This window comes from Cotesia typhae, unplaced genomic scaffold, assembly GCF_013202065.1.
Source record: "Cotesia typhae breed Kobodo isofemale line unplaced genomic scaffold, CoteBio_Ctyphae scaffold_121, whole genome shotgun sequence".
Lineage (NCBI taxonomy): Eukaryota > Metazoa > Arthropoda > Insecta > Hymenoptera > Braconidae > Cotesia > Cotesia typhae.
This window is the reverse complement of record NW_027423773.1, coordinates 675699-699271: the sequence shown is the minus strand read 5'-3', so window position 1 is coordinate 699271 and position 23573 is coordinate 675699. Positions and strand designations below refer to the sequence as shown.

The 23573-nt window shown below is 28.4% G+C and overlaps 4 protein-coding genes across 4 annotated transcripts; 2 read left to right on the top strand and 2 right to left on the bottom strand.

The window, feature by feature from the left end:
• Positions 1-460: 460 nt before the first annotated feature.
• LOC141533966 (uncharacterized) lies at positions 461-1822 on the bottom strand. Its single transcript, XM_074253104.1, has 2 exons — positions 1689-1822; positions 461-1219 (listed from the first exon to the last, which is right to left on the bottom strand). Exons 1-2 carry the CDS (start codon positions 1785-1787, stop codon positions 503-505), a joined length of 816 nt encoding a protein of 271 aa, XP_074109205.1. The 5' UTR covers positions 1788-1822; the 3' UTR covers positions 461-502.
• Positions 1823-2906: 1084 nt separating this feature from the next.
• Positions 2907-4081, top strand: LOC141533970 (uncharacterized). Its single transcript, XM_074253108.1, has 2 exons — positions 2907-3124; positions 3205-4081. The coding sequence occupies exons 1-2, from the start codon at positions 3044-3046 to the stop codon at positions 3289-3291; spliced, it is 168 nt and encodes a 55-aa protein (XP_074109209.1). The 5' UTR covers positions 2907-3043; the 3' UTR covers positions 3292-4081.
• Positions 4082-4224: 143 nt separating this feature from the next.
• On the bottom strand, positions 4225-9007 carry LOC141533967 (3-hydroxyacyl-CoA dehydrogenase type-2). The gene is made up of 4 exons (XM_074253105.1): positions 8983-9007; positions 5260-5411; positions 4774-5200; positions 4225-4713 (listed from the first exon to the last, which is right to left on the bottom strand). The coding sequence occupies exons 1-4, from the start codon at positions 9005-9007 to the stop codon at positions 4538-4540; spliced, it is 780 nt and encodes a 259-aa protein (XP_074109206.1). The 3' UTR covers positions 4225-4537.
• Positions 9008-9285: 278 nt separating this feature from the next.
• On the top strand, positions 9286-10732 carry LOC141533855 (uncharacterized). Its single transcript, XM_074252947.1, has 4 exons — positions 9286-9524; positions 9611-9816; positions 10205-10355; positions 10465-10732. The coding sequence occupies exons 1-4, from the start codon at positions 9286-9288 to the stop codon at positions 10730-10732; spliced, it is 864 nt and encodes a 287-aa protein (XP_074109048.1).
• Positions 10733-23573: the final 12841 nt, after the last annotated feature.

Here is a 23573-nt window from a genome sequence, read left to right as displayed (position 1 = left end):
AAAACTACCCAAACTGGGAAACTAGGAAACTACTGAACAATGTCACTTGAGAGCCATTTACAGAAAGTAGACTTTTAAAAAAGTTACTTTAAAGTTTTAAGTATAAAGAGGATAAACGATGATAAAATTTAGCATTGATTATCAATTCAAATTTTACGAGAATAATAAACTAAACTAACTTTGACTTTATAACAAGGAATAATTTTCAATTTATACATATTATTGATGCATAAAATCTATATAATTAAAGGAGATTCCTGTCTGTAAAGTAACTCATTACAAAATCTCGGAAACTAACGGAAGTAAAAATTTGAAATTTTGTAAAAATATTACTTTTGGTACGTAGAGGGTTGAAAATGTTTAACTATTAAATCACAAGCTACAGACTCAAAATTTAAGCACGCAATTATATAAAAAATAAAAACATCAATTTAATGAATTATTTAAATTATTTATTACAACAATAACCTTGTATGCAACAATCGAAATGAAATAAAGATAATTATGGCGCTCCAAATACAACATTGCGAGCGGATGTGGCGACCTCACCAGCCAACCTGATTCCCTCTCTAAGCACGCGAGTTCCAACGACAATCATCGGGCAATTTAGAGCGACTACCAAGTAAGCATTCAAAATGGTGTTGACCAAAGTCCGGACTGCTTCAGTGGGATTATTGCTTCCAAGGGCTTGCTGCAAAGCTGTTTCTATTCCATCAACAAAGTCCCCGGTTGCGTTCAAAGCTATTCTTACATGCTGACGGGCTTCTGTTATCGCGTCTGACAGTCCAGGAATCTGCGGAAGGGAATCTAGGGAAGGTGGGCCCTGGATTGAAGGAAGGGTTATGTTGCCTGTTAGGTTTCTTAGAGTTGGTACCAGTGAATTTATGTTTGGTAGCATTGATGTAAGAGCTCGTTTTATCAATGATGAGACGCTTCTTTGCGTTGTACTCCTGCTTTGGGTAGACGAAGGGGTGGTGCGAGTTTCGTTTTGATTGGTTGATGTGGTGGTGCCTTGTTGATTTTGACCAATAGACGTGTTGCCGTTTCGATTTCCGTCTGAAGAAATGCTTTCATTGTCGTTTGAAGAAATTCGGGGAAACAAATTCGAAAAAACGTCCCAAATGTTGTTTGATGACGCAGTTGGAAGAATACTTAAGCCGAAGATTGGACTGTTGAGTCCTGGAATTTTTGGAAATGTCAATCCAGCTTGGACTCCAGCCTAAAATATTAAAATTAAAATTTTTTATTTTTAATATTGTTAAAAAAAATAAAAATTATTTTTTAGTATTTAATAAATTTGATTTCTTGTTATTTAATAAATTATCTACTAAATATTTTTAATTGTATTAAAAAAATTTATTTAATATAAAAAACTCTCTTATTTAATTTTAATAATTAAAAAATAAATTTACCTCCCAAAAAAATCATTAAAAATAATTTTAAAAAATCCTTCTATCATTTTAAGTTTAATTAATTCAAAGAAAAAACTTTTAAACTAAAAATTTTTTTTTTTTTCCGTATCTAATTGATACTATTTATATATTAGAATGTCTTCTAACAGGAAATAAAAATAACAACAACAACAATAGACTACCCTCGATATTTAATTAAAAATTTAATTCAATTAAAAGTTTGTTTATTGAATTGAATAATTTAAAATAAAAGTTAAAAAAACAAACAAAACTTACAGCCTGAGAATCGATACTAGCACCTCCAAAAATTTTCGCACCACTAGCAAGCTCGGCCACCCCCACCAGACATAACACTAAAGTATATTTAAATTTCATTATTTAATTTTAAATTTATAAATAATAAATAATTTATCAGCGAGCAGATATTAACTAACGTAACTATCGAGGACTATACCTGTTTATATACTGTACCCCAGTTGTCAATATAACCATTCAAACTATCAACTTCCGCGTTTCGATGAATAAAGATATAATAATAATAATAATAATAATAATAATGAATAGAAGATACACAATGGGTATCACCAGTTGCTAAATAAATCAACCGATAATAACTTACTTATTGATCCACTTGTCGCTATTATTATTTTAATTTACCTTCAATTTGTTGGTAATTAATCATAATAACTCAATTTAATAATCAATTAACGTCATTATTTATTATATTTTTGTTTTTAATTTTCAAAATTTAAACGATTAATGACTCGTATTTTCTTAAATATAATATTTAAAATTTTTTAAAAAATATCCCTTTGCCTTATGACCCTTATTACCCCCCCCCCCCCGCGGGTACCTTGTGTCAATTTACGGCGATATAATAAAATTTCTTAACGAGATTTAATAATGATATTAAAAGCGTAGCTTGGTGTTTGGAAGTAAAAGCCTCGATGTAAACTTTAGAGAAGTGGAAGAACCCATGCGTAAGGGAATTCGCAAAATACCAGGATCCAAGCCAGCTGTTAGTGGATTCTGGATTTGATCCGAGTTCCCCACCTTTAAATCTTCCTATCTTGGTATCTTCCTCCTGGTAGGTGGATTTACCTCAGGATTTTACGAGAATAACGCATATCTAGTGCATATCGACTCGTTAACTCACAACTATTCCTCAGATCTTCCTAGCTTACAAACCCAACAACTTCCCACCCATCTCTTTACCCCCCCCTTCCCCTTCCCCTTCCCCTTCCCCTATAACCACCTTATTCATTATAATTTTTGTATTATTAAATATTTTTTTTTTTTTTATTATTTTTACTACTTGTACTTAAATAAATATTGTTACAACTAATTAATTTTTTCTTGTTATTGTAAAAAAACAATCACATTAAAAAATATTTTTATTAGATAATTTAACAATTGCAATAACAAAATTTTAGTATATAAATTCACAATCACTCGTATTATTAATTTATTATCAAAGTTACACAATGACTCGTCGATTAATTGTTCTCTTGCTTGTCTTTCTTGCAATTACATGTTAGTATTTATTAATTTATAAGTTTATTTGTTACTAAATAAAATATTTAAAATTTTTAGATGTCAATTGCGCTAAAGGATGTTCAAAGCACGAAGAGATGCACAATTGCGGAAATCTCTGTGAGCCTAGCTGTCAAAATCAAGCTCCTGATTGTGGATTTGGTCCTGGTGTTCCTCCAGTAAATTTTTTTTTTTTTTTTTTAATTAAATATTTATTAGTATTGTTATTATAATTTGGATCATTTTGAAATTTTTATAGTCTTGCAATCCTGGCCCAATGAGGAGCTGTCGTTGCGAAAGTGGTTACTTCAGAAAAGACAATGGAAAATGTTCTAAGAAGTGTTGATTAAAAATATAAGCTCATCCTGGTGTTATACTCATCAAGAGCTTTCGTTCGAGTACCCACATGCATTTTTCATATATTTTTTATATATACATATATATAAATATATAAAATATATGAAAAATTGATGAGGGTACTCAAATGAAAGGTCTTGATGAGTGTAACTTCAAGATGAGTTTAGATCTTTAAAAATGTCAATAGTTCACGAGATACAAGGTCATTTTTTAATTATTAATTTTTACGATTAAAAATATTATTTTTACAGTGACTGCAAAATGATTTAAATGTTAAAAATATTTCTTAATCTTGTAATTAATCAATCAGTATCAGAGCGATAAAACTAATAAATCTATCAAATAAAATTTAAAGTTTTATCTCATTGATATACATCCGATAACAATAAATCATGATTCACGATATGAAATATAAAATTAGTGTTTAAGTATTACGATTAATCTTAGAGAACATTATTCGAAATAAAAATAAAGTAAAATAAAATATATATTAAAATTTTATTAACCAAAAGTGAAAAATGATAACGATGAAAAAAAGTGATAAGTTTAGAAATATACGAGGTTTTTATTCAACCCCATACAGATATAAATAAACGATGAAGAATTAATTCACGAGGGTTACTCTAAAATGGATATCCGACTAAGATGAAAAGGGGAAGGATGATACATCTGTTTTAATACATAGTACATATCTAAATATACACCATTAACTTTTAAATTATTTAAGACAATGTATTAGTGAATTAAAGATAAATTTTTATGAAAAAATCTATTGTATATTTTAATTCGTTTTAAAATTATGTGAAACAAAAAAAAAAAAAATTTTTTTTAAATTAAAAAAAAAAAATTTCCCTTTTTTACTTTTGCAAAAAATATATTTTCATTAAAATATACATAGTTTGGGGAAAGTATTTTTAAAGGTCTTGTCCCAGCTGTCGTGGTTGATGCTACTGATGATTATGTTTAATATAAACGTCGTGTCGCACTCATATTTCACTCATACAGATAAATTTATTCAACATCAAACGGGATTTCCAGTTTCAAGTGGCCATAAAATATCGTAAATTTTACGTCCCTACAAAATGAACCTTTTGGTACGTGCGTATCACAATACCATAATTAATCCGTCTTGCAATCTTGCAATATACTGTACAAAAAAGTACCATTTGTCACTTTAAATAAAGTATATAAGCCGAAATAAACATGACGAGCGATGCTTTTTATATTTATGAGCTCTACTTATTGGTGTTATGAAATCCACCGCTGATTGTAAGATTAACGGCGTTGATAAACGGATTTTCAATTATGCACTGGATCAAGTGGGCAATTTCTTCTGGCTGGCCAAGTCGCTTTGGAAATAAGTTCAACTTTAGCATCGTCTCGTTCAATTTCTCGATTGGAAATTCATTTCCTAAAAAAAGAAACAACAATTAAATTAAAAAAAAAATTAATTTACAATTAAAATACTAACGTGTCATCGGCGTGTCAAGATACCCTGGAGAAAGTGACACGACTCTGATGGCCTTATCAGCAAAGGCCCGTGCCAAAGGTATTGTCATTCCGACAACCGTGGCCTTACTGACAGAGTAAGCGAAGAAATCAACGTTGCCGTCGGCTGCCAGCACGCTCCCGATGTTAATTATCACACCTCGTTCCCCATTCTCGTCAGGTTCGTTTTCCCCCATGAGCCCCGCGACCAAACGCGTGACATTGAAAGTCCCCAGAGCATTTACGTCCATCACCTTTTGGAAGCTCTCTATTGACAAGGCCGCATTTTTCTCGAAATTATACGGAGCGCCCCACTTTACAATTCCCGCGCAATTTATCAGGACATTTATCCTCGAAAATTTCTCCATTGCTATCGCTAAAGCTTCTTTTACTTCCTTTTCGGATGTAACCTTCAGAAAAATTATAATTAATTATTATACAAGCTTTTAATTAATTTAAAAAGACTTACATCAGCTTTTACAAACACTACATTACTTCCCAAAGATTTAACAACAGATTGGCCTTTTTCCTCATCAATGTCTATCACAACTACTCTTCCATTATTGCGAATTATCCGTTCGACGATAGATTTTCCCACCCCAGAGCTACCACCTGTTACCACTGCTACCACTTTCTAATAAATAATTCGCATATTTTTATTATAATTTATTATTAAAATAAAAATAATTAATTAATATAATATAATCATTAAAATATAAAAGTAAATAAATAAATAATAATTATTTTACATTAATTTTAGCTTCCATTGCTCTAGAGTTTATTATTCCTCGAGGTAAAAATACAAACTGATTAGATTATAAATTAATAAGTAAGATATATATCACTCAAGTTGTGTAATAAAATAATAATATATTAATTTAATACTTAATAAGCCGATGTGGTCGTCAATTTTTATCGTAATAAGATATTAAATAACGTGATTATTAAATAATGTAGAACAATTCTTACGTAATAATATAATTTGTGTCTTTATTCTGTGATGCAATAAGATATTTAAATTAGCTCATCCTGATGTTACACTCATCAAGAGCTTTCATTTGAGTACCCACATGCATTTTTTATATATTTTTCATATATACATATATATAAATATATAAAATATATAAATATATGAAAAATTGATGTGGGTATTTAAATGAAAGGTCTCAATGAGTGTAACATCGGGATGAGTTTATATCTTAAAAAATGTCATTATTTAACAAGATACAAGCCCGAAATTATACTCAACAGGAGCTTTTATTTTTAACAACTAAAATTTATTTTTAGCTTAATTAAAAATTATTTTTTCAGCAAACCATAACTTGTCACAGTTGACAATGACTCGAAGAACTAAAGACCAAAAATAAAGTCACTTCACCAGAATAATAACCCCTTGATAACAATAAACTGCTCGACATTGTCATTGTTACTGTTACTAGTTACTATTTTATCTAAAGCGAGTGAAAATGAAAGATACACCCGTCAGTTAGGCGACAGATCGTTTGTTAGAGTACAAAAAAGGGTCGTATTGGTTTTGACAGTGCTTACACCAGCTCGACAATCAAAGTCTCTACTAATAAAGATCCCACTAATAGTGTGAAGGGCAATTAGTAAAATTTTAAGTATTTTAATTGAAATAAAAGTAGTTTTTAGTTTTGGGTAAATTGCATACACGACTGCGGTTAACTATTTCACTGTCCCTTTAGTTTTGTTACCTTATCTTCCTCTTTTGACTCTCGTCAGCTAACTTTTAATTGGGTAATTAACTCTGATCAATATAAATATATGTATATATATATATATATATATATATATATATATATATATATATATATATATATTCGACAGCTAATATAAATTTTAGATTGTTGTCCGATGTCTCTGAATTAAAACATTTCTCTTGCTACGTCTGGTGTGTCTCTCTACATATGTTAATCGTTAACAATTGCATATAGTTATATTGTTATAGGTGTACGAATGCCTGTGACAGTGGCAGGGTCAGAGACGGCTGTTCGGGTACAGCAACATAATTTACCCAATTTACAAGCATTATCAACCACGTCACTGTTAATCGGACTAAATTAGATTTTACAATGACGTGCGTGTTTCACGTCACCTACGCTTAATGCTATTAACAACCTTATTAAAATTTTTATTCACATTTTAATCATTAATATAATCAATTCTAAGACAAAATATCTCCAAATAATTGCCTTATTATTAGGGACTAAATTTTTGCCTTAAAATTAATAATATTAATAATTAATGATTTTAATATTGAGATTTTTATAATTATCAAAAACTTCAATCATCTATGACCTTGTATCTCGTGAACTATTGACATTTTTGAAGATATAAGCTCATCCCGATATTATACTCATCAAGACCTTTCATTTGAGTACCCACATCAATTTTTCATATATTTTATATATTTATATATATTATATATATATAAATATATGAAAAATATATAAAAAATACATGTGGGTACTCAAATGAAAGCTCTTGATGAGTGTAACACTATAATTACCCCTATCCTAATTTTAGCTATGCTTGATTACCCGCCAGTACCTTATTACAATAAATACAACCGTTTACGATATTTTAAAAAAATTAAAAATACAAAAACACACATGTGTCAACTGTTCCACTTTCTCCAAGTCTCGAATAAAAATGCTTCAATTACATTCATCTAATTAGGTTAAGTAAAATATAAATAGCTCATGTGTAATATAGATGAATTGGTATTTTCGACAATTGATAAATATTTGTCAAAAGCTTACGCGTGTATAGTACAAATACAGATGCCAATAATAATAATTAATTAATTAATTAATTAATTATCTGCTGATGGTCTAGCAAAATAGTTGACCTTTAGAAAACAAAAAAAATTATGATAAAATAGTATTAAGTAAATACTGAAAATTTTGCAGAACAATAAGCTCGGAATAATGAACCGAGAGTAAAGAGTACATTGTAGTGATAAAAGGTTTTAATTACTATTTTCACTGCACTAGAAATTTTATTAAAGTGTAAATTATATTATACATTTAATTGTTCTATTACATTTAAATTTAAATTATAAAGAGTATTTGTGGATTTAAATTAAATAAATTCACATCAGATTGCAATGTCTTGTGTCTTATAACTCACTCTTGTGTGACAAGATACAAAAGCTCATTTGCGATATCAATCTTTTTAAATAAATTGTTTTTTTTTTTTTTTTTATTTTTTTTACTCATTTAATTTAAAAATTTTTAGAAATTTTATTTTTTGAAAAAATTTTATTTTAACAATTAAAAAAAAAATTTCACATGTAAAAAAATTGAAAAATTTTTTGATGATACTTTTCAACAATTTGGTCAACAACTAATTAAATTTAAATAATTTTTTGAGCATAGTTTGTATCGATAAAACTGAATTAATATTTAGTCAGTGGAGTCAATGGGAAGCAACAATGAGTACGTGACAAATATTAAAAGACTATTACAAAATGTTCTGAGAAAATTTATTTAAAACAAGTGTTCACACATAATACAACATCAGTATATCACAAATAGTGATATAATTATTTAAGCTATTACTCACAGTTATTTTAAAATAAAAATTAATGTGTTAATAATCTTTGAGATAATAAAAATTCAATATATAAAACCATTATTAGTTATTCATTAGTCATTTTTCATACTCCGCTCATGACAATACCAATATTAAAATATTAAAATATTAAAATGAATATCACTAATTTAGTATTAATTTATTTCTTACTATCAGTCGAATCTATTTTTGCTCAGTCGTATAAGTATATCCAAAAAAGAGACCCTGAAATACACAAAAATGGTAAAAATTTATCAAAGTGTTTATATTTTTTTTTTTTTTAAATTAAACAAGTGATTTTAATTTTAGATGTTACATTTGGAAGGTTGACATTTTTAAAAGGACAACTTTTTGATGAACAGTATTTGAGTAAGAATGGACAGTGCACAGGAAGGTGTTCCGATTATGAAGATACTTATTATCACTACAATGATCATTATAATAAAACTATTGTCAATAAATTATTTCAGTGCAATGAACGGATTGTTAAATGCAAAGACGTTAATTTTGACGCTACAGTTACTTTGGTGAGTTTATTTTAAATTATTTAGGCTGGATTTAAAAATTTTTTCTTGCTACATAATTAAGAAATGACCTTGTATCTTGTTAACTATTGACATTTTTAAAAATCTAAGCTCACCCTGAGCTTACACTCATCGAGACCTTTCATTTGACTACCCACATCAATTTTTCATATATTTTATATATTTATATATATATATATATATATATATATATATATATATATATATATATATATATATATATATATATATATGTATATATCAAAAATATATAAAAAATGCATGTGGGTACTCAAATGAAAGCTCTTGATGAGCTTATACAGTTAAAATAAATTTTAAATTAAATAACTAATTATTTTCAGCACGTAGACAACATGATGTACCGCTACAAAGTAAACGAAGATGGCTCTGATTTTAACGTAAGAAAAACCGAAGGACTGCATGATCGACAGCATCATCACTTTCACAGAACTCATGATTTATATAGAAATTACTCAGTATCTTCTCACAGTCAGTGCGTTACTTGTAAATGTTACTGCGAAGACACTCACAGCAAAAACTCCATCCGGTCTTTTTGTTTAGATACCGTTCAGTCACTGGCTGAGGAGGAATAGTAACTATTTATTATTATTATTGTTTTATCAATAATATTGATAATTAATAAATTTTTTTTTTTTTTTTTTTTTTTTTTTTTTTAAGTGTAATTACGGGATTACGACTTGTCATAAGAGAAAAAGTGGTCCATCTAGAAATTCAACAAGGCCAATTGGTGAACGGATTCATCAACCAGAGCACCGTCCATTGGAGCATCAAAAACTGGTGCACCATGCCCGGTCCAATGAACTACGACAGTCGAGCGTTTCAACTTGATGAAATTATTCTTCCGGAAGATCAAGTTTTAACAGGTACTCTATTAATTATTATTATTATTATTATTATTATTTAAAAAATTTTTAAAAGTCAAATAATGATAATAATAATAACAAATAAATAAAATTTTGCTTTATTAAATAATGACTCCCGTTAAATTGCACTGTACTTTCTTAACTAATGACTTTTTTTAAGATATAAGCTCATCCCGATGTTACACTCATCAAGAGCTTTCATTTGAGTACCCACTTGTATTTTTCATATATTTTTCATATATACATATATATAATATATATAAATATATAAAATATATGAAAAATCGATGTGGGTATTTAAATGAAAGGTCTTGATGAGTGTAATGTCAGGATGAGCTTATTTCTTAATAAAAATTCTTACAATAAATTTTTTAAATCCAATTCTCAGGAGTCCAATTCAACAGATACAATTCAAAGACGAAAGTTCACGGTTTTAGCGTCGGAAGATTTTCTTTGGGAGTAATAGGCACTACAGTAGACCCAGCTGGAAATCTAGAGGTTGAAAATTGGTTCCCACATCACAGAATTCAAGGAAAAAGGTACTTCTCAAAATTTATCACAACAAAATACCACAAAAGCTCTCTAAAGTTTCTCTAAATTAATTAATTAAAATTGACCGGAACTATCGATAAATTTTTTTTTTTGTAGAAAAGTATTGTTAATATCTGACTCAAATATTTCTTTAATACCACCTTCTGGCAGTAAAGAAATCAGTACGCCGAATAAACATTACATTAAATTCCACCCGAGCGACTGGAAGTACGATTTTGCACAGCACATGATTCCCTTTTTGGATTTTCAAGAGGTCGTCACTGAGCCGGCGTCTCCTATTATCGGGGTTGGAATTTACTACAAGAGTAGAAGAGGCTACGGTGGATTTATTGCACCTAAAATAATAGTAAAGACTAATTTATAAATAATTGTAGGGTTGAATTTAAAATATAATTAATTACTAATTTATTTTGTTATTATTTTTATTTTTAACAAAATCTCTGACAGATGTCTGAGGAGATAATCGCCTGAGAATAGGGTAAATTTTCGGGGGACCAATTCTATTACTAAATGACAGATTCATTATATGAGAAAGTGCGAGGGTCACTTAAATGTCCCCCGGATATTTTTAAAAATTGCCAGATGTTTGTTTGTCGTTTTATTAGACATTGCAAAACAAAGAAACAATTAATTTTTATTAAATATAATATTAACGGTGGACTATACTTGTCAACTATATATATATATATATATATATATATATATATATATATATATATATATATATATATATATATATATATATATATACTGTGTTTAAATAATAATAACGTGAAAAAATAAAAATAACGTTTCTGCAAGCGAGAAAAAAAAGCGCCACGGCGCCGCCTAGCGGTACAATTAATAACTATTTTTTTTTTAATTGAAGCAGGGGAGTAAATTATCAGTGAGTACACTTAGATAATAAATAAACAATAATTTAAATAATTAAATAATAAATTATTAAATATTTTTTTTAAATAAAAAAATTTCAACGAAAATTTAAATACTGTTATAAAAAATAAAGAGAAGTATTGAGTTTGATATTTAGCGTATTCTCTGGCGATGCGCTAGTGGTATCTGGTATCTGGTTAGCTCCAGGTTGAAATAAAGAGAAAATAGTCGGAGATTGTAGAGCAAAATTATACGAGATAGGCGAGAACCAGAGAAGCAGAGAACCACCCCAGACTATTTGGAGTATTGCTCTCTGTTGATGATCTCGAGAGACGAAATATAATATCATCGTGATACTCCTGGATTTGTTACCGGATATATTATCCTGGATATCGATAATCATTAACATTATCCCGAAGTACTTGTAAAATTAATAATTTCCGTGAGCTGGGGGGGATGAGCAAGAATTTTATTTAAAAAAGCGGACATAAATAAAAGTGATGAAAAAAAAAAAATAATAATAATAATAATAATAATAAAAGAAGATGCGATTAGATGACTTGTCAAGCTCCGGGAAAATTGCATTTTACAAACTTGTTTCGAGGAAAGAATTGGAGAAAATTGTGGAATAGAGTGGTAGTGGCCAGGTGGGAAAAAGGGTCTACCCCTTCTCTTACTAGAGTTAGAATGAGACGGGGGATAAAATGGAAAATAACCCGTAGGTAGATAGAAATTGTTGGAGAATGAGAATAAGAGAACGAACAGTACCAAAGTCCTCCTTACGCGACGTCTAGAGCACATCTCGACCCTTCTCGACGTCGACGACATTTCAAACGTCTTCTTGTTCTTCTCCAGCGCAACTTCCACAAGCCTATACACAAAGAGACACACAAATTGCCTCGGAACTTAGTTTCGAGGTATAGAGGACCGGGGGATTACCTTTCGATTTAATGATTGATTTGGAATTATTCCACAGTAAAGTACTCTATTCCGAGGAATATATTGCAACTATTTTCCAAAGCAACCGAGTGATTAATAAAATTTATAATCGATTAATCGGTTAAGTTTTTGAGTAATTTCTGCGAGTTAACATTCGGATGGCTCCTTTGATGTTATTAATTAGTGGAAATTCTACTCTGTCTTTTGACAAGATTCTAATATCTATCAAAGCCTCGGATTATTGCTGTTTACTTTGCCAGGATTATTGGTTTACCAACTACTCGTGTACAATCACCCGTAAGATATAACCAAACAAACATTTTTTTAAACGTTATTATTATTCATACACAGTATATTGTATTACCGGTAACTTTCAAATAATTTACAGTAAGCAAAAAATTTTACATAAAAATATCTAATAATTTAATTTAAAAAAAATTAGTTATTAATTGGACCGCTAGGCGGCGCCGTGGCGCTTTTTTTCTCGCTTGCAGAAACGTTATTTTTAATTTTTTTCACGTTATTATTATTTATACACAGCAGAGTAAAATATTAAAAATTCCTTCAATTTTTTCCCCGTTAAAATTAATTTTTTCCTATAAAATAAATTAATATTTTACAATTTTCTCTGTAATCATTCGCGATAAAGTTGTTAGTAACAAAAGCCGAAATGATCAAAAGATAAAAATGGATTGCATTATTGGGATGATGAAAAGTACGTGGAAACGGTTTATCTGAAGCCAAGACAATCAACACGTCCGAAGGAGGAGATAGAAGAGTACAATTGGTACAAGTCCAGTCTCTAGTCTCCAGTCAAATGGACTTTGTTGCCTTTTCGTTTGGGGGTTTGAGCATTGAGCTTATTCAAGGTTTGGGGTGGATTGCCGGATTATCCTTTGACCAGGGACCAGGACAATGGTCCCAAAAAAAAAAAAAAAAAAAAAAAAAAAACAATAGTTTTAAAAACAATAAGAGCTCGTCTATAAGATTGCGAATGTGTCTTTTGTCTTGTTATCGAGCCAATCCCAGTTTTCGAATTATTTTTTTTCCAACTATACTAGACATTAATTTTTATTATTTATCCATTTAAGTATCCTCCTGATGTAAGAATGTTTATTAAAAAATAAAAAGTAGAAATTTTAATCTTAAAATTAATTAATAACATTTTTGGATTTTCTTTATAAAATAAATCGGCGTTAATTTTTATTTGTATAAAATAATTCCATAAAATCCTTGCATCCAAACAATAAACAACAAAGTAACGAACCGGGTCCTGATTCTGACACACGTAAACCGAGGGTCAGCATAAAAAAACAAGCAAAAAGTAAATCTTGCCCGATCAACCATATGATCCGAAATGAAATGAAATAAAAAATGTATATTTTATAAAAGTAGATCCTTAGCATCAGAATAAAAATAAAAGTATATAAATAAAGGAGCCAAGGGCTTTATCTAACTAATAAAATAGATTTTCCAGTGTGACAAAAATCACACTGACCCTTACGGATAAAAATTGGACGGAACGAATCAGCTGGAATATCTTTATTATATTTATGTTTGATGTTCGAAGGAGCATTGACCCTTGTGATCCGTTTTTACAAATTTATCAAGTGTATGTTTGGGTAAAAACTTACCCCCCCCCCTCCTGGCCTTCTCTCCTTCTTTTTGAACCCCGGAGTCTTAGATTTTAGTCAATCAATAATTATCTGTGAATTCTCGACGACAATTATATTTTTTTAATATTCCCGTCTCGGCGTTGAGCCTCGGGGCTCGCTAACTACTGCAAAAAAGGCTCAAGGAAAAAATAAATTTTATCTCGAGATCATGAGATGATGCTAATCTAACGCCTTCATTCCCGTAAACGCCCCTCGGTTCATCCGAGTCTACTTTTTGTATCGACTTTACACCCTCGCCTACTTCTTTACTCAAGTATCTTCAGAGGCAAAACGCAGCTTCTGATAATAATATAGATATATATATTTTTTTTTGTACAGACAAAAATAAAATAATAAAAAAAAAAGGAATTGTGTTTATCAAATGGTAATTATTATTGGCCTATTGTTACAAGCAATTAAAGGATGGAGAGGGGAGAAACATAACAACGATTATGATAGTACAAAAGACGGTGAGTTTGCTCATTGGTTTAACGAGGCAGTAAAAGTTTTAACAGCAAGTACACCTTTTAAACATTTCCGTTCACTTTTCTCTGGCATGTTACATTTTATATCGCTGTCTTGTTTTTTTTAACAATGATAATTGAACGTAATGCTGGTGATAACGATAATAATTAGTTGGTGGTATTGAAAAAAATTAATTAAAGTATTTATAAATATTCTTTTTTTACAAGTATTAATTATTATTTGGGTCAATAAATTTTATTGATGAAAAATAAATTAGAATTTTATACGGAAAGTCAAATTTTTAAAACATCCTGAAAATTTTTTAATTTAATCTAAGTAGACTAATAATTAATTTAAAAAATTAAAAACAGCTTTCCGGGATCTAAACTAATTTATTTTAATATTTTTTGCTTGTAATAAATTAATTTTATTGTAAAAAATTTAATAAAAATTATTATTAAAATTATCTAATTGTATCCGATATATTTATCAATATTGTCATATATCTTAGCTTGATTAAAAGTTAGTTAATGACGCCACCGCCTAGGCGCTGTAAGCCGTGAGCTGTTAACTGTAAGACAGTAAGCTCAAAGCGTGTAGCAAACAAAAATAAAGAGTAACTGTGAATGAACATTAATCAAAGTTTATAGCCTCTTAAAGTCGTATAAACTATCCAATTTATCAAGAATTAAGGGACAAAGGTTCCTCGTGGCAATAGGCCAGACGGGCTGAGCCTTCGATATGCAATTTCGATTATTTCCAGATCGTTTGATGCGACTGCGCGTTTAATATCAGCCCAATCTAATGGAAACTATCTTATTATTATTATTATCATGCGTAATAATTTTTATTAATAAAAAAATAGAGTTTAATTTTTAAAAATAAATGAAAAGATTATTTTTTGGCATTAAGGAAAAAGGTCGAAATCTAATTTAACAGTTCAATTTAAAAAAGTGCATCCGATGGTGAGAATGTAATTTCTTTATATGAAACGATGGTAATTCCCACGAAATTTCTATTGGATTTTGTTCGTTATAATTTTTTATTTTTATTGAAATCCCCGGACAAAATATAAAAATAAAAAATAATAAAACAAAAAGCAAACCTGTTGCTGACAAAGTTATTTTTTTTAACGAGCATTAATTTAATATTTTCATTATTTTATATAATGCTATTTGAATAATCAGCCCGGGCATTTTGTTATTATATTAATGCAGAATCAAATTTGTTTTTTTATTGAATTATTTATAAAAAAAAAAAAAAAAAAATTCTGCGAGGTAAATAAAACGAAATAAAAATTCACCTCGGAGTTTATAAATAAATAAAAAAAAAAAAAAAAAAAAGAGTTATTATTTGATAAATAGCGGTTAAATTGCATGTGATTATATCGGGGTAAAAATGTCAAAATAGAACGAATTGGCTGGGATATATCCAGAGATTGTAATAGTGAGTAGATTGTAACAACTAACACAGTAAGCTTATAGTCCGCGACGGCTTCAATAATATAAATTCTCTTCGTTATCGCTTTACAATTTATTGTCGAATATTATCGAGTTGCGATTATCGCGATAACATCATGACTCCCAAAACTCACACGATAAAAAATTTATAATATATAAAATATAAACACTAACAATCTGGGACTATTTAAAAAAAAAAATTAAAAAATTTTTTTTTATAAAATTTATTTTGTTAAATTGCACTGTACTGTTTTAACTATTGACTTTTTTAAAGATCTAAGCTCATTCTGATATAAAACTCATCAAGAGCTTTCATTTGACTACCCACATGCATTTTTTATATATTTTTCATATATACATATATATAATATATATATATAAATATATAAAATATATAAAAAATTTATGTGGGTACTCAAATGAAAGGTCTTGATGAGTATAACATCAGGATGAGCTTATATCTTTAAAAATGTCAATAGTTCACGACCAACAAGGTCATTTCTTAATTGTTGTTATTTTTAAAAATAAAAATAAAAATAATTTTTTATCTTAAATTTTTAAATAAGCTTCGTTAGATTTAATCCTCGCCATATTTTGAGGACCAGCATCAGCATTACAAATATATTTTTTTTTTTTCTTAATTTATATAATGATGTCACCTTTTATTTCGGACGCTAATGATCTGTCACCTATTTAAAATATATTTTATATCATCAGCAGAAACTCCATCAGAGAATTGGATGTATATATATTTATTTGTTGTGAAAAAAAAAAAAAAAAAAAAATTGTAACAACTTTAATAACAACAAATGTCAAAGACCAGGTGAAATTAATTATGTGAAATATAAGAGAGTAAAGAGAATTAAAGAAACTTAAGATACCCAACAATTTGTATCTGTCTCAGTGGAATGAGATTTCTCGGTTCTTGGGCGTGAAAGAGAACGAACGGAGGGTGAAAAAAAAATAAAATATATATATATATATATATATATATATATATATATATATATATATATATATAACAATAATAAAATAACGAGGTGAAGCTAAAGAAAGATTAACAAAAAGTTTTCTAGTACAGTGAAGAAGAATCAAGTGGTTGAGCTGAAGCTGAAGCTCGGGCGGGAAATAAAGGAATCGTCGCTACTCAAACGATGATGAGAATTGGATGAGAAATTAATCTTTTGCTTTGATTGCTCCGACACCCTCTTAACAAACCTAAATAAATTACCGCATTATTGTTTCATATAAAAATATTTTATTATTTAAATTATTTTTAAGTCTACTTACTGATAATTTTGTTCATTGCTTCAATTAATTAAAAAAAAAATAGTTTTTAATGTTACCGCTAGGCGGCGCCACGGTGCTTTTTATTCTCGCTTGCAGAGACTTGTAACCAAATTTATATATTATTTACTAAAATTTATTAGAAAGGAAATCATTAAAAAATTATCAACGAGTTTGAAATAAAAAGTTTATAAAGAATGAAGTTTGTAATTTATTTGTTGAAAAAAAAAAAGGAGGAAATAAAAGTGTAGATAGTTGGGTGTCTAAAAGCCCAAAGAGAAAAGACATACAGGTCAGGATCACTGGTCCTTTCACATCCATTTGTCTCGTTATAGTTTATCAATAAAAGGAACCAGCGACTGTTTGCGATTTAGTTGTTTCTTTCTAGTTTCCTTTCTCTTTTCTCAAAAGAGAACCGAATAACGCAGAGCAAAGCGATCTAAGAATCGGAATCGGAATCGTTGTCTAGAGTCTTCTAAAAAGAACTGATGACACTTAAGAACCACTTGAAAAGTTTTTTTTTTTTTATTTGATTTTTTCTTTCGTTCTAGTCTTTGGTCTTGCTCTGCAGTGATGCCGAGAATCTCAGAATTTATTAGAAAATAATGGACCGGGTATAAGAACTCTGAAGACGCTGGCGATACGGAACAAAAAGACGCCCTATTTATATATATATATATATATATATATATATATATATATATATATATATATATATATATATATATATATATGCTGAGGAAGAACGGAAGAGATAAAATGGATAAAAGACGTGACGAGAGATGAAGAAACAAAGAAAATTGATATTATAAAAAAATATATAAAACAAAACCGGGAAATTCAAGATAACCCACAAGAGCGTGAAAATCTTTTAAGCCCATAAATTATTTTTTTTTTTCTTTTTAAAACATTTTTGTGGATTTTTTTAGGCAATAACTTCCGAGGGATTACGCGATCGAAAATAATTTACAAGCTTAATGTCAACTGCGCAGCTCCTGTCAGATTGCAAGGTTAAAAAATATTTTTTAATTATTATTTATTGCTAAATTAGTTATTAAGTCGATGATAATGCAGTTGGACGGTAAGCTGATAAAGTTCAAACGGGCGGACATAGATGGCGCCATTCATCGACTTACTGTCCTTAATTATTTTTATTTATTTATTTTTTACAAGATATTTTTATTAAATGTTAATTAATAAATTAATAGTGAAAATAATTGATAAATAATTAAACCTAATAAATTTAAGCTATCTTTTACGGTTTAGAAATAATTTGACGAAAAAAGGCCGAAAAACGTTAATGTAAAATTTTTTAAAATTTTCAAAATCACGGAATTAATTAAAAAAATTTTCAAACACCCATAACTTGTTAACTAACGGGCGGATTTAGCTCATCTTCAAACTTGATCTTGGTATTGATCCACAGAATGATCCGACAAAATTTCATATAGATCGGTTGAGAACTGTGGGCGCAATCCTGCTTACAAGGCGCGTTAAATAAATAAATTTATAAATAAACTTTTGAGCCAATGGCATTTTTCGACATTACTCGATCAAATGAAACATATTACGATAAAATTTTATTAAAATATTTATTTTTCAATTATTTGGTCAATAATTAATTAAATTTAAATTATAATTTTATAAAATAAAAATTGTACTAAAAATTTATTAATTTAATTAATTAAAAAAAAAATCCAAATTTGTCTTTTTATTTATTTTTAGAGAATAAATTAATTTGTCAGTACACTAATATCGCTGTAATTAATTAATATAATCAATAAAAGTATGTAAATGTCTGAATGTGTATGAGACATAGGTGGGTATATGTGAAACTGTTAAACTAAAATGTAACGAGTTAATTTATTTAAGCAATTTAACGTTGAATGGGATTTAGAGTCGGTGGCAGTGCCTGTACAGTATCTACACAGTATAGCTGCATAATATCACATATATATAACTGTAGGCGTTACGGTGTTATGGTGTTACATGGTATGGAGTATATGGAAGGGGGTGATTGTTATGGTGATGCCGATGTGCATCGTACCACAGGATTTTAAAGGGAAAGAGAGCAGTTAATGGGACAGTAACTAATACTCGAGTGCCCATTAAATTATTCCGCCCGATAATTTTTATTGTAACCCCGGCATTTAATTTGTTAACTGCATTACCCTTCGCTATTTTATTTTATTTTATTTTTTTATGATTTAACGTTAATTAAATTACACTTTTATATTTTTACGGTGGAAATTTTTTTTTTTAATTATTTCATTTATTTTAATTGAGGGGGGAAAAAAAGATAAATATAAAATGGAATTTTGTTAGAAGAACTCGTTTGCTAATTCATTTAATTTTATTTAAAATCCTTTTCTTAGTCCTTCTATTCTTCTTTTGTTGGATGAACAATGGACCTATATATTTTCAGCGGCACATGCGTGCGAAATCGTATTAATTTATCGCGGCGCAATTACAAGGCGCCATATATTAGAAGCACCCTGCCTGCTTCATGTTGATACTAACTTATTATAATTATAAAACATCTTTTAAATATTTTTGTTTTATTATTTATAAATATTTTAATTTTTTTAGATTATTTATAAAAATAAAATAATTATTTATTTTAATAATTAATCTATATTATTAGAAGAAAATAAGAAAAATTTATTATGATAAATTTTTAGGCTGCATTAAAAAATTATCTCTAGATACAAAATTAAGAAATGACCTTGTATCTTTTGAAATATTGACATTTTTAAAAATGTCATATATTTTATATATTTATATATATGAAAAATATATAAAAAATGCATGTGGATACTCAAATGAAAGCTCTTGATGAGTGTAACATCAGGATGAGCTTATATCTTTAAAAACATCAATAGTTAAAAAATTTTATTATTTAATAAATCAATAAAATAATTTATTGTTGCAAATTTTTATAAAAAGAAACAAAAATAATATTATTATTATAACAGTATAATAACTGTTTACTGTGAATGCGCATCCGACGGAACAATGTTTATCGATATGTTGAATATGTCGCGTAAAAATAATCCTCCACTGTATTGACATTTCATTGTTCACTAAATGCTCCGTAATTAAGCGTTAATTGACGATTAATTTAGTATAAAATTAAATTTATAATAAATCTATTCAACTCTCGTTTATTTTCATTCATTTAAACAAAATAATTTAAAATTACCTGTAATTACTTTAATTATTATTACTACTCGTAAAATAAATACCGTTAAAATATCTTGAAAAAATAAAATGATAGTTATTCACTCGAGGTAATTAAATAAACCGGAATATGACGGGTCATCATCTGGTAATCCGATTTTATGCGATAACTTTAAGTGGTTACTGTTATCGTCGTTGATCTCGCACGAATTACCCCCTTATACACACTATAAACTCGTAAAACAACATAAATACATATAAATACTCTGAGAGAGAGCGAGAGAGAGAGAGAGAGAGAGAGAGAGAGAGAGAGAGAGAGAAGAGGTCACCTCGGGGCAGCGTGACTATCCCATCCACGACATATACACCGTCACGACACTATATCCACCACTCTACAGTCAGCCAAACAACAAATATTTATAATTTTCTTAAATACAGTAAAAAAATATTTAAAAATAAAAATCACCTATTAAATAATTATTTTATTAAAAATAAAAAAATAAATCAGAAGGAATAATTTTTTTTTGTCAGAAAAGTCAGACAAAATAATAAAAAAAAAAAAAAATTATAAATCTCTGTAAGATTAAACCCATAAAATTGCTGTTTAATTAAACAAATATCAAAAGCTTAAAACAATAGTTCAATAAGCTTATGTCAACATTGTCATGAAAGCCTCTGAGAACAATAGAAAGATAGACGAACCCACGAGGAAGCTCAGAAATATTGTATAAATGTAAAATTTATTAAATTTTGTTTCTGCATTATTTTTATTTTTATTTTACGTTTTATCAATAAACAATAAAAATTACGAGTTTAATTTTATTTGATTAAATAAATCTTGTAATTTTAGCGACAGCTGCGCATCACAAAAACTTTTATTAATAATAGACGTTATAAGTTATCGAAATTGGAAGAAACGATTTTTATTTTTATGATAATTAGCCGTAACTTATAAAATAAAAAAAAATTTTTTATTTATTAAATAATGAATTTTTTTAAATTGCACTGTACTTTTTTTAAATATTTTTTTAAGACATTTTTTAAGATATAAGCTCATCCCGAAATTATATATTCATCAAGAGCTTTCATGAAAAAATTGATGTGGGTACTTAAATGAAAGGTCTTGATGAGTGTAATGTCGGGATGAGCTTATATCTTTAAAAAATGTCAATTGTTTTGAAGATACAAGGAAATTTTTTAATAATATAAAAAATTTATTTTTATAAATTATTGACATAATTAAAAATATTATTATGAAAACTTTTCTTCAGAAAATGTTAAAAAAAAGAGTAAAGAGATAAAAAAAAAAAAATGTATATAAGGCATATAAATACATTAATATATTTGTGAGCAGACTTATTTGTCTACCGGCGTCGTATTATATTTAAAGTTATAGAATTTTCATTTACGTTAAAAGTACACTGGGTTATATTCACATAATTCTCGGTGCAGAATATAAATATTATTATTATTATTATTATTATTATTATTATTATTATTATTATTATTGTGGGTATGAAAATAATATTTAAATAAAATATTTGAATGTGAATAAAAAAATCAGAAGGAAATAGGAAGTAGAGTTAAGGTAAAATCAGTATTTACTCTAAGAGGTAAGAAATGAAGTGAGAAAAAAAAGGGCGAAATAAAAAAGGGAACTGGGGGTTGAGGGTTGAGGGCTGCTGGGGGTTCAGAATGTCTGCAAGGTATATAAGTAGATATCGAGTAGCAGTAAGATACTCTTTCAATCCAATCGAGTCTTATTTCACGCGACGCAGACTCATATTTCACTGGTAGGATGTAGTAGGAGGGCAATTGAATTCTTTTATATAAAATTACCTAGAGCAAGTCCGCTACGCCTCAGACCTTCTTTATTTTTTACTTGCTTCTCATTCTCCTCCTCCTCCTCCTCCTCCTCCTCCTCCTCTATACTCTTGCACTGAGACAGAGGTGCCGTAAACGAATTTTGAATGCGATAATCCTCAGTGATTCATTCTCAGGGGACACCTCCACCACCTTCGCCATCACTGCTCCTATTATAAGCCTTTTAATTTTTTAATCATCTCATAAGTTAATATTAGTTGTATTTTTTTATAATTTTCCGTCAATGCGTCAAAAAATTTTCTGTTAAAAATTTTTAAATAATCAGAATAATTGTTCGATTTATATTTGAATTATATTCCACGGGGTTAATAATCGTAAACCACCTGATTGTGCAACAACAACCCAGTGATTATTGGAGTAATTAAACGCATCAAGATCTACCGACATACCCACGGATTAATTTCCGATTGTACTATTTCATATGTATCAATTACCTTTATCGTTATACTATACATATTATTAATACTATTATTGCTGTTATTAGATAGAGAACATACCTAAAATTTCGTTAAATCATCATTAAAATAGATTCTCAGAAATTTGCGATAAATAATTTTTAAGAGAAAAAATTTTTTGAAAAAAAAAAATTTGGCATTTTTTTTAACAAAAAATTCATTTTTTAAAAAAGAACAAGATGACACTGGATATCATCCCAGATTATACTCATTATAATATGGATTATACTAGCTACTATCTGAAAATTTTTTTCACTTCGTTTAATCTAGGATAATATAAAAAATAAAAATTATTCTTAAAATTTTTTTAATTTAAAAAAAAAAATTTTTTTTCTGTTTTTATTTTTATTGTAAATAAATATTTGAAAACATTTGTGTGAAAAGTATAGTAATTAAAGTGAATTTTGGTTTGTAATATTAAAGACCATATGGAATACGATCAGATCGGGTTATTTACCAAATAATGGGTTCGTTATTGTATCCTTTCGCTTTGTCAAACAAATCCCCAAACCCCAAAAAGAATTTCAGTGAAGTAAAGATGCTGAAATGCTTATATGAACGAGTAATTTACAGCACGCGATCACTGGTAGGCATCAAACTTGTGGTGTTATTTATTTTTAAAAATACGACCATATGTTACCAGCCGAAAAAATCCTTTTATTTCAATGATTGTCATTCTAATTTTATTATTACAGATATTTTTCTTCAATCTTATCTTAATTACTTATTTTTAGTTCTTGAAAAAAAAAAAAAAAACAAAATATTAAAAACACGAAGAAAAGGAAGGTTCGGTTAGCAAATTGACACTGAATTAACAGAATAATTAACTGATCGCTGAGCGTATATATCCAGAGCGTATAAATCGTATATATTCATTTCAATCACCGAAATCCGCTTATTATAAATTAACTCAATCTATATGCGCATTAAATTCATTCTGTTACGGCTAGGCGATAGAGGGACGATAAAGGCGCTGGTAGAATTGCTACACTGATACTGCCACGGTT

What these genes read in the sequence shown, in the direction of transcription:
- LOC141533966 (XM_074253104.1), bottom strand. Translation starts at nt 1,787, where the DNA reads ATGAAATTTAAATATACTTTAGTGTTATGTCTGGTGGGGGTGGCCGAG. An exon ending in CTAGTATCGATTCTCAGGCT is followed by an intron (nt 1,220 to 1,688) that starts GTAAGTTTTGTT and finishes TTAATATTTTAG; the next exon opens with GCTGGAGTCCAAGCTGGATT.
- LOC141533970 (XM_074253108.1), top strand. Translation starts at nt 3,044, where the DNA reads ATGCACAATTGCGGAAATCTCTGTGAGCCTAGCTGTCAAAATCAAGCT. An exon ending in TTGGTCCTGGTGTTCCTCCA is followed by an intron (nt 3,125 to 3,204) that starts GTAAATTTTTTT and finishes AAATTTTTATAG; the next exon opens with TCTTGCAATCCTGGCCCAAT.
- LOC141533967 (XM_074253105.1), bottom strand. Translation starts at nt 9,007, where the DNA reads ATGTCAATAGTTAACAAGATACAAG. An exon ending in TAGTGTTTGTAAAAGCTGAT is followed by an intron (nt 5,201 to 5,259) that starts GTAAGTCTTTTT and finishes ATTTTTCTGAAG; the next exon opens with GTTACATCCGAAAAGGAAGT. An exon ending in TCTTGACACGCCGATGACAC is followed by an intron (nt 4,714 to 4,773) that starts GTTAGTATTTTA and finishes TTCTTTTTTTAG; the next exon opens with GAAATGAATTTCCAATCGAG.
- LOC141533855 (XM_074252947.1), top strand. Translation starts at nt 9,286, where the DNA reads ATGATGTACCGCTACAAAGTAAACGAAGATGGCTCTGATTTTAACGTA. An exon ending in GGAAGATCAAGTTTTAACAG is followed by an intron (nt 9,817 to 10,204) that starts GTACTCTATTAA and finishes TCCAATTCTCAG; the next exon opens with GAGTCCAATTCAACAGATAC. An exon ending in CACAGAATTCAAGGAAAAAG is followed by an intron (nt 10,356 to 10,464) that starts GTACTTCTCAAA and finishes TTTTTTTTGTAG; the next exon opens with AAAAGTATTGTTAATATCTG.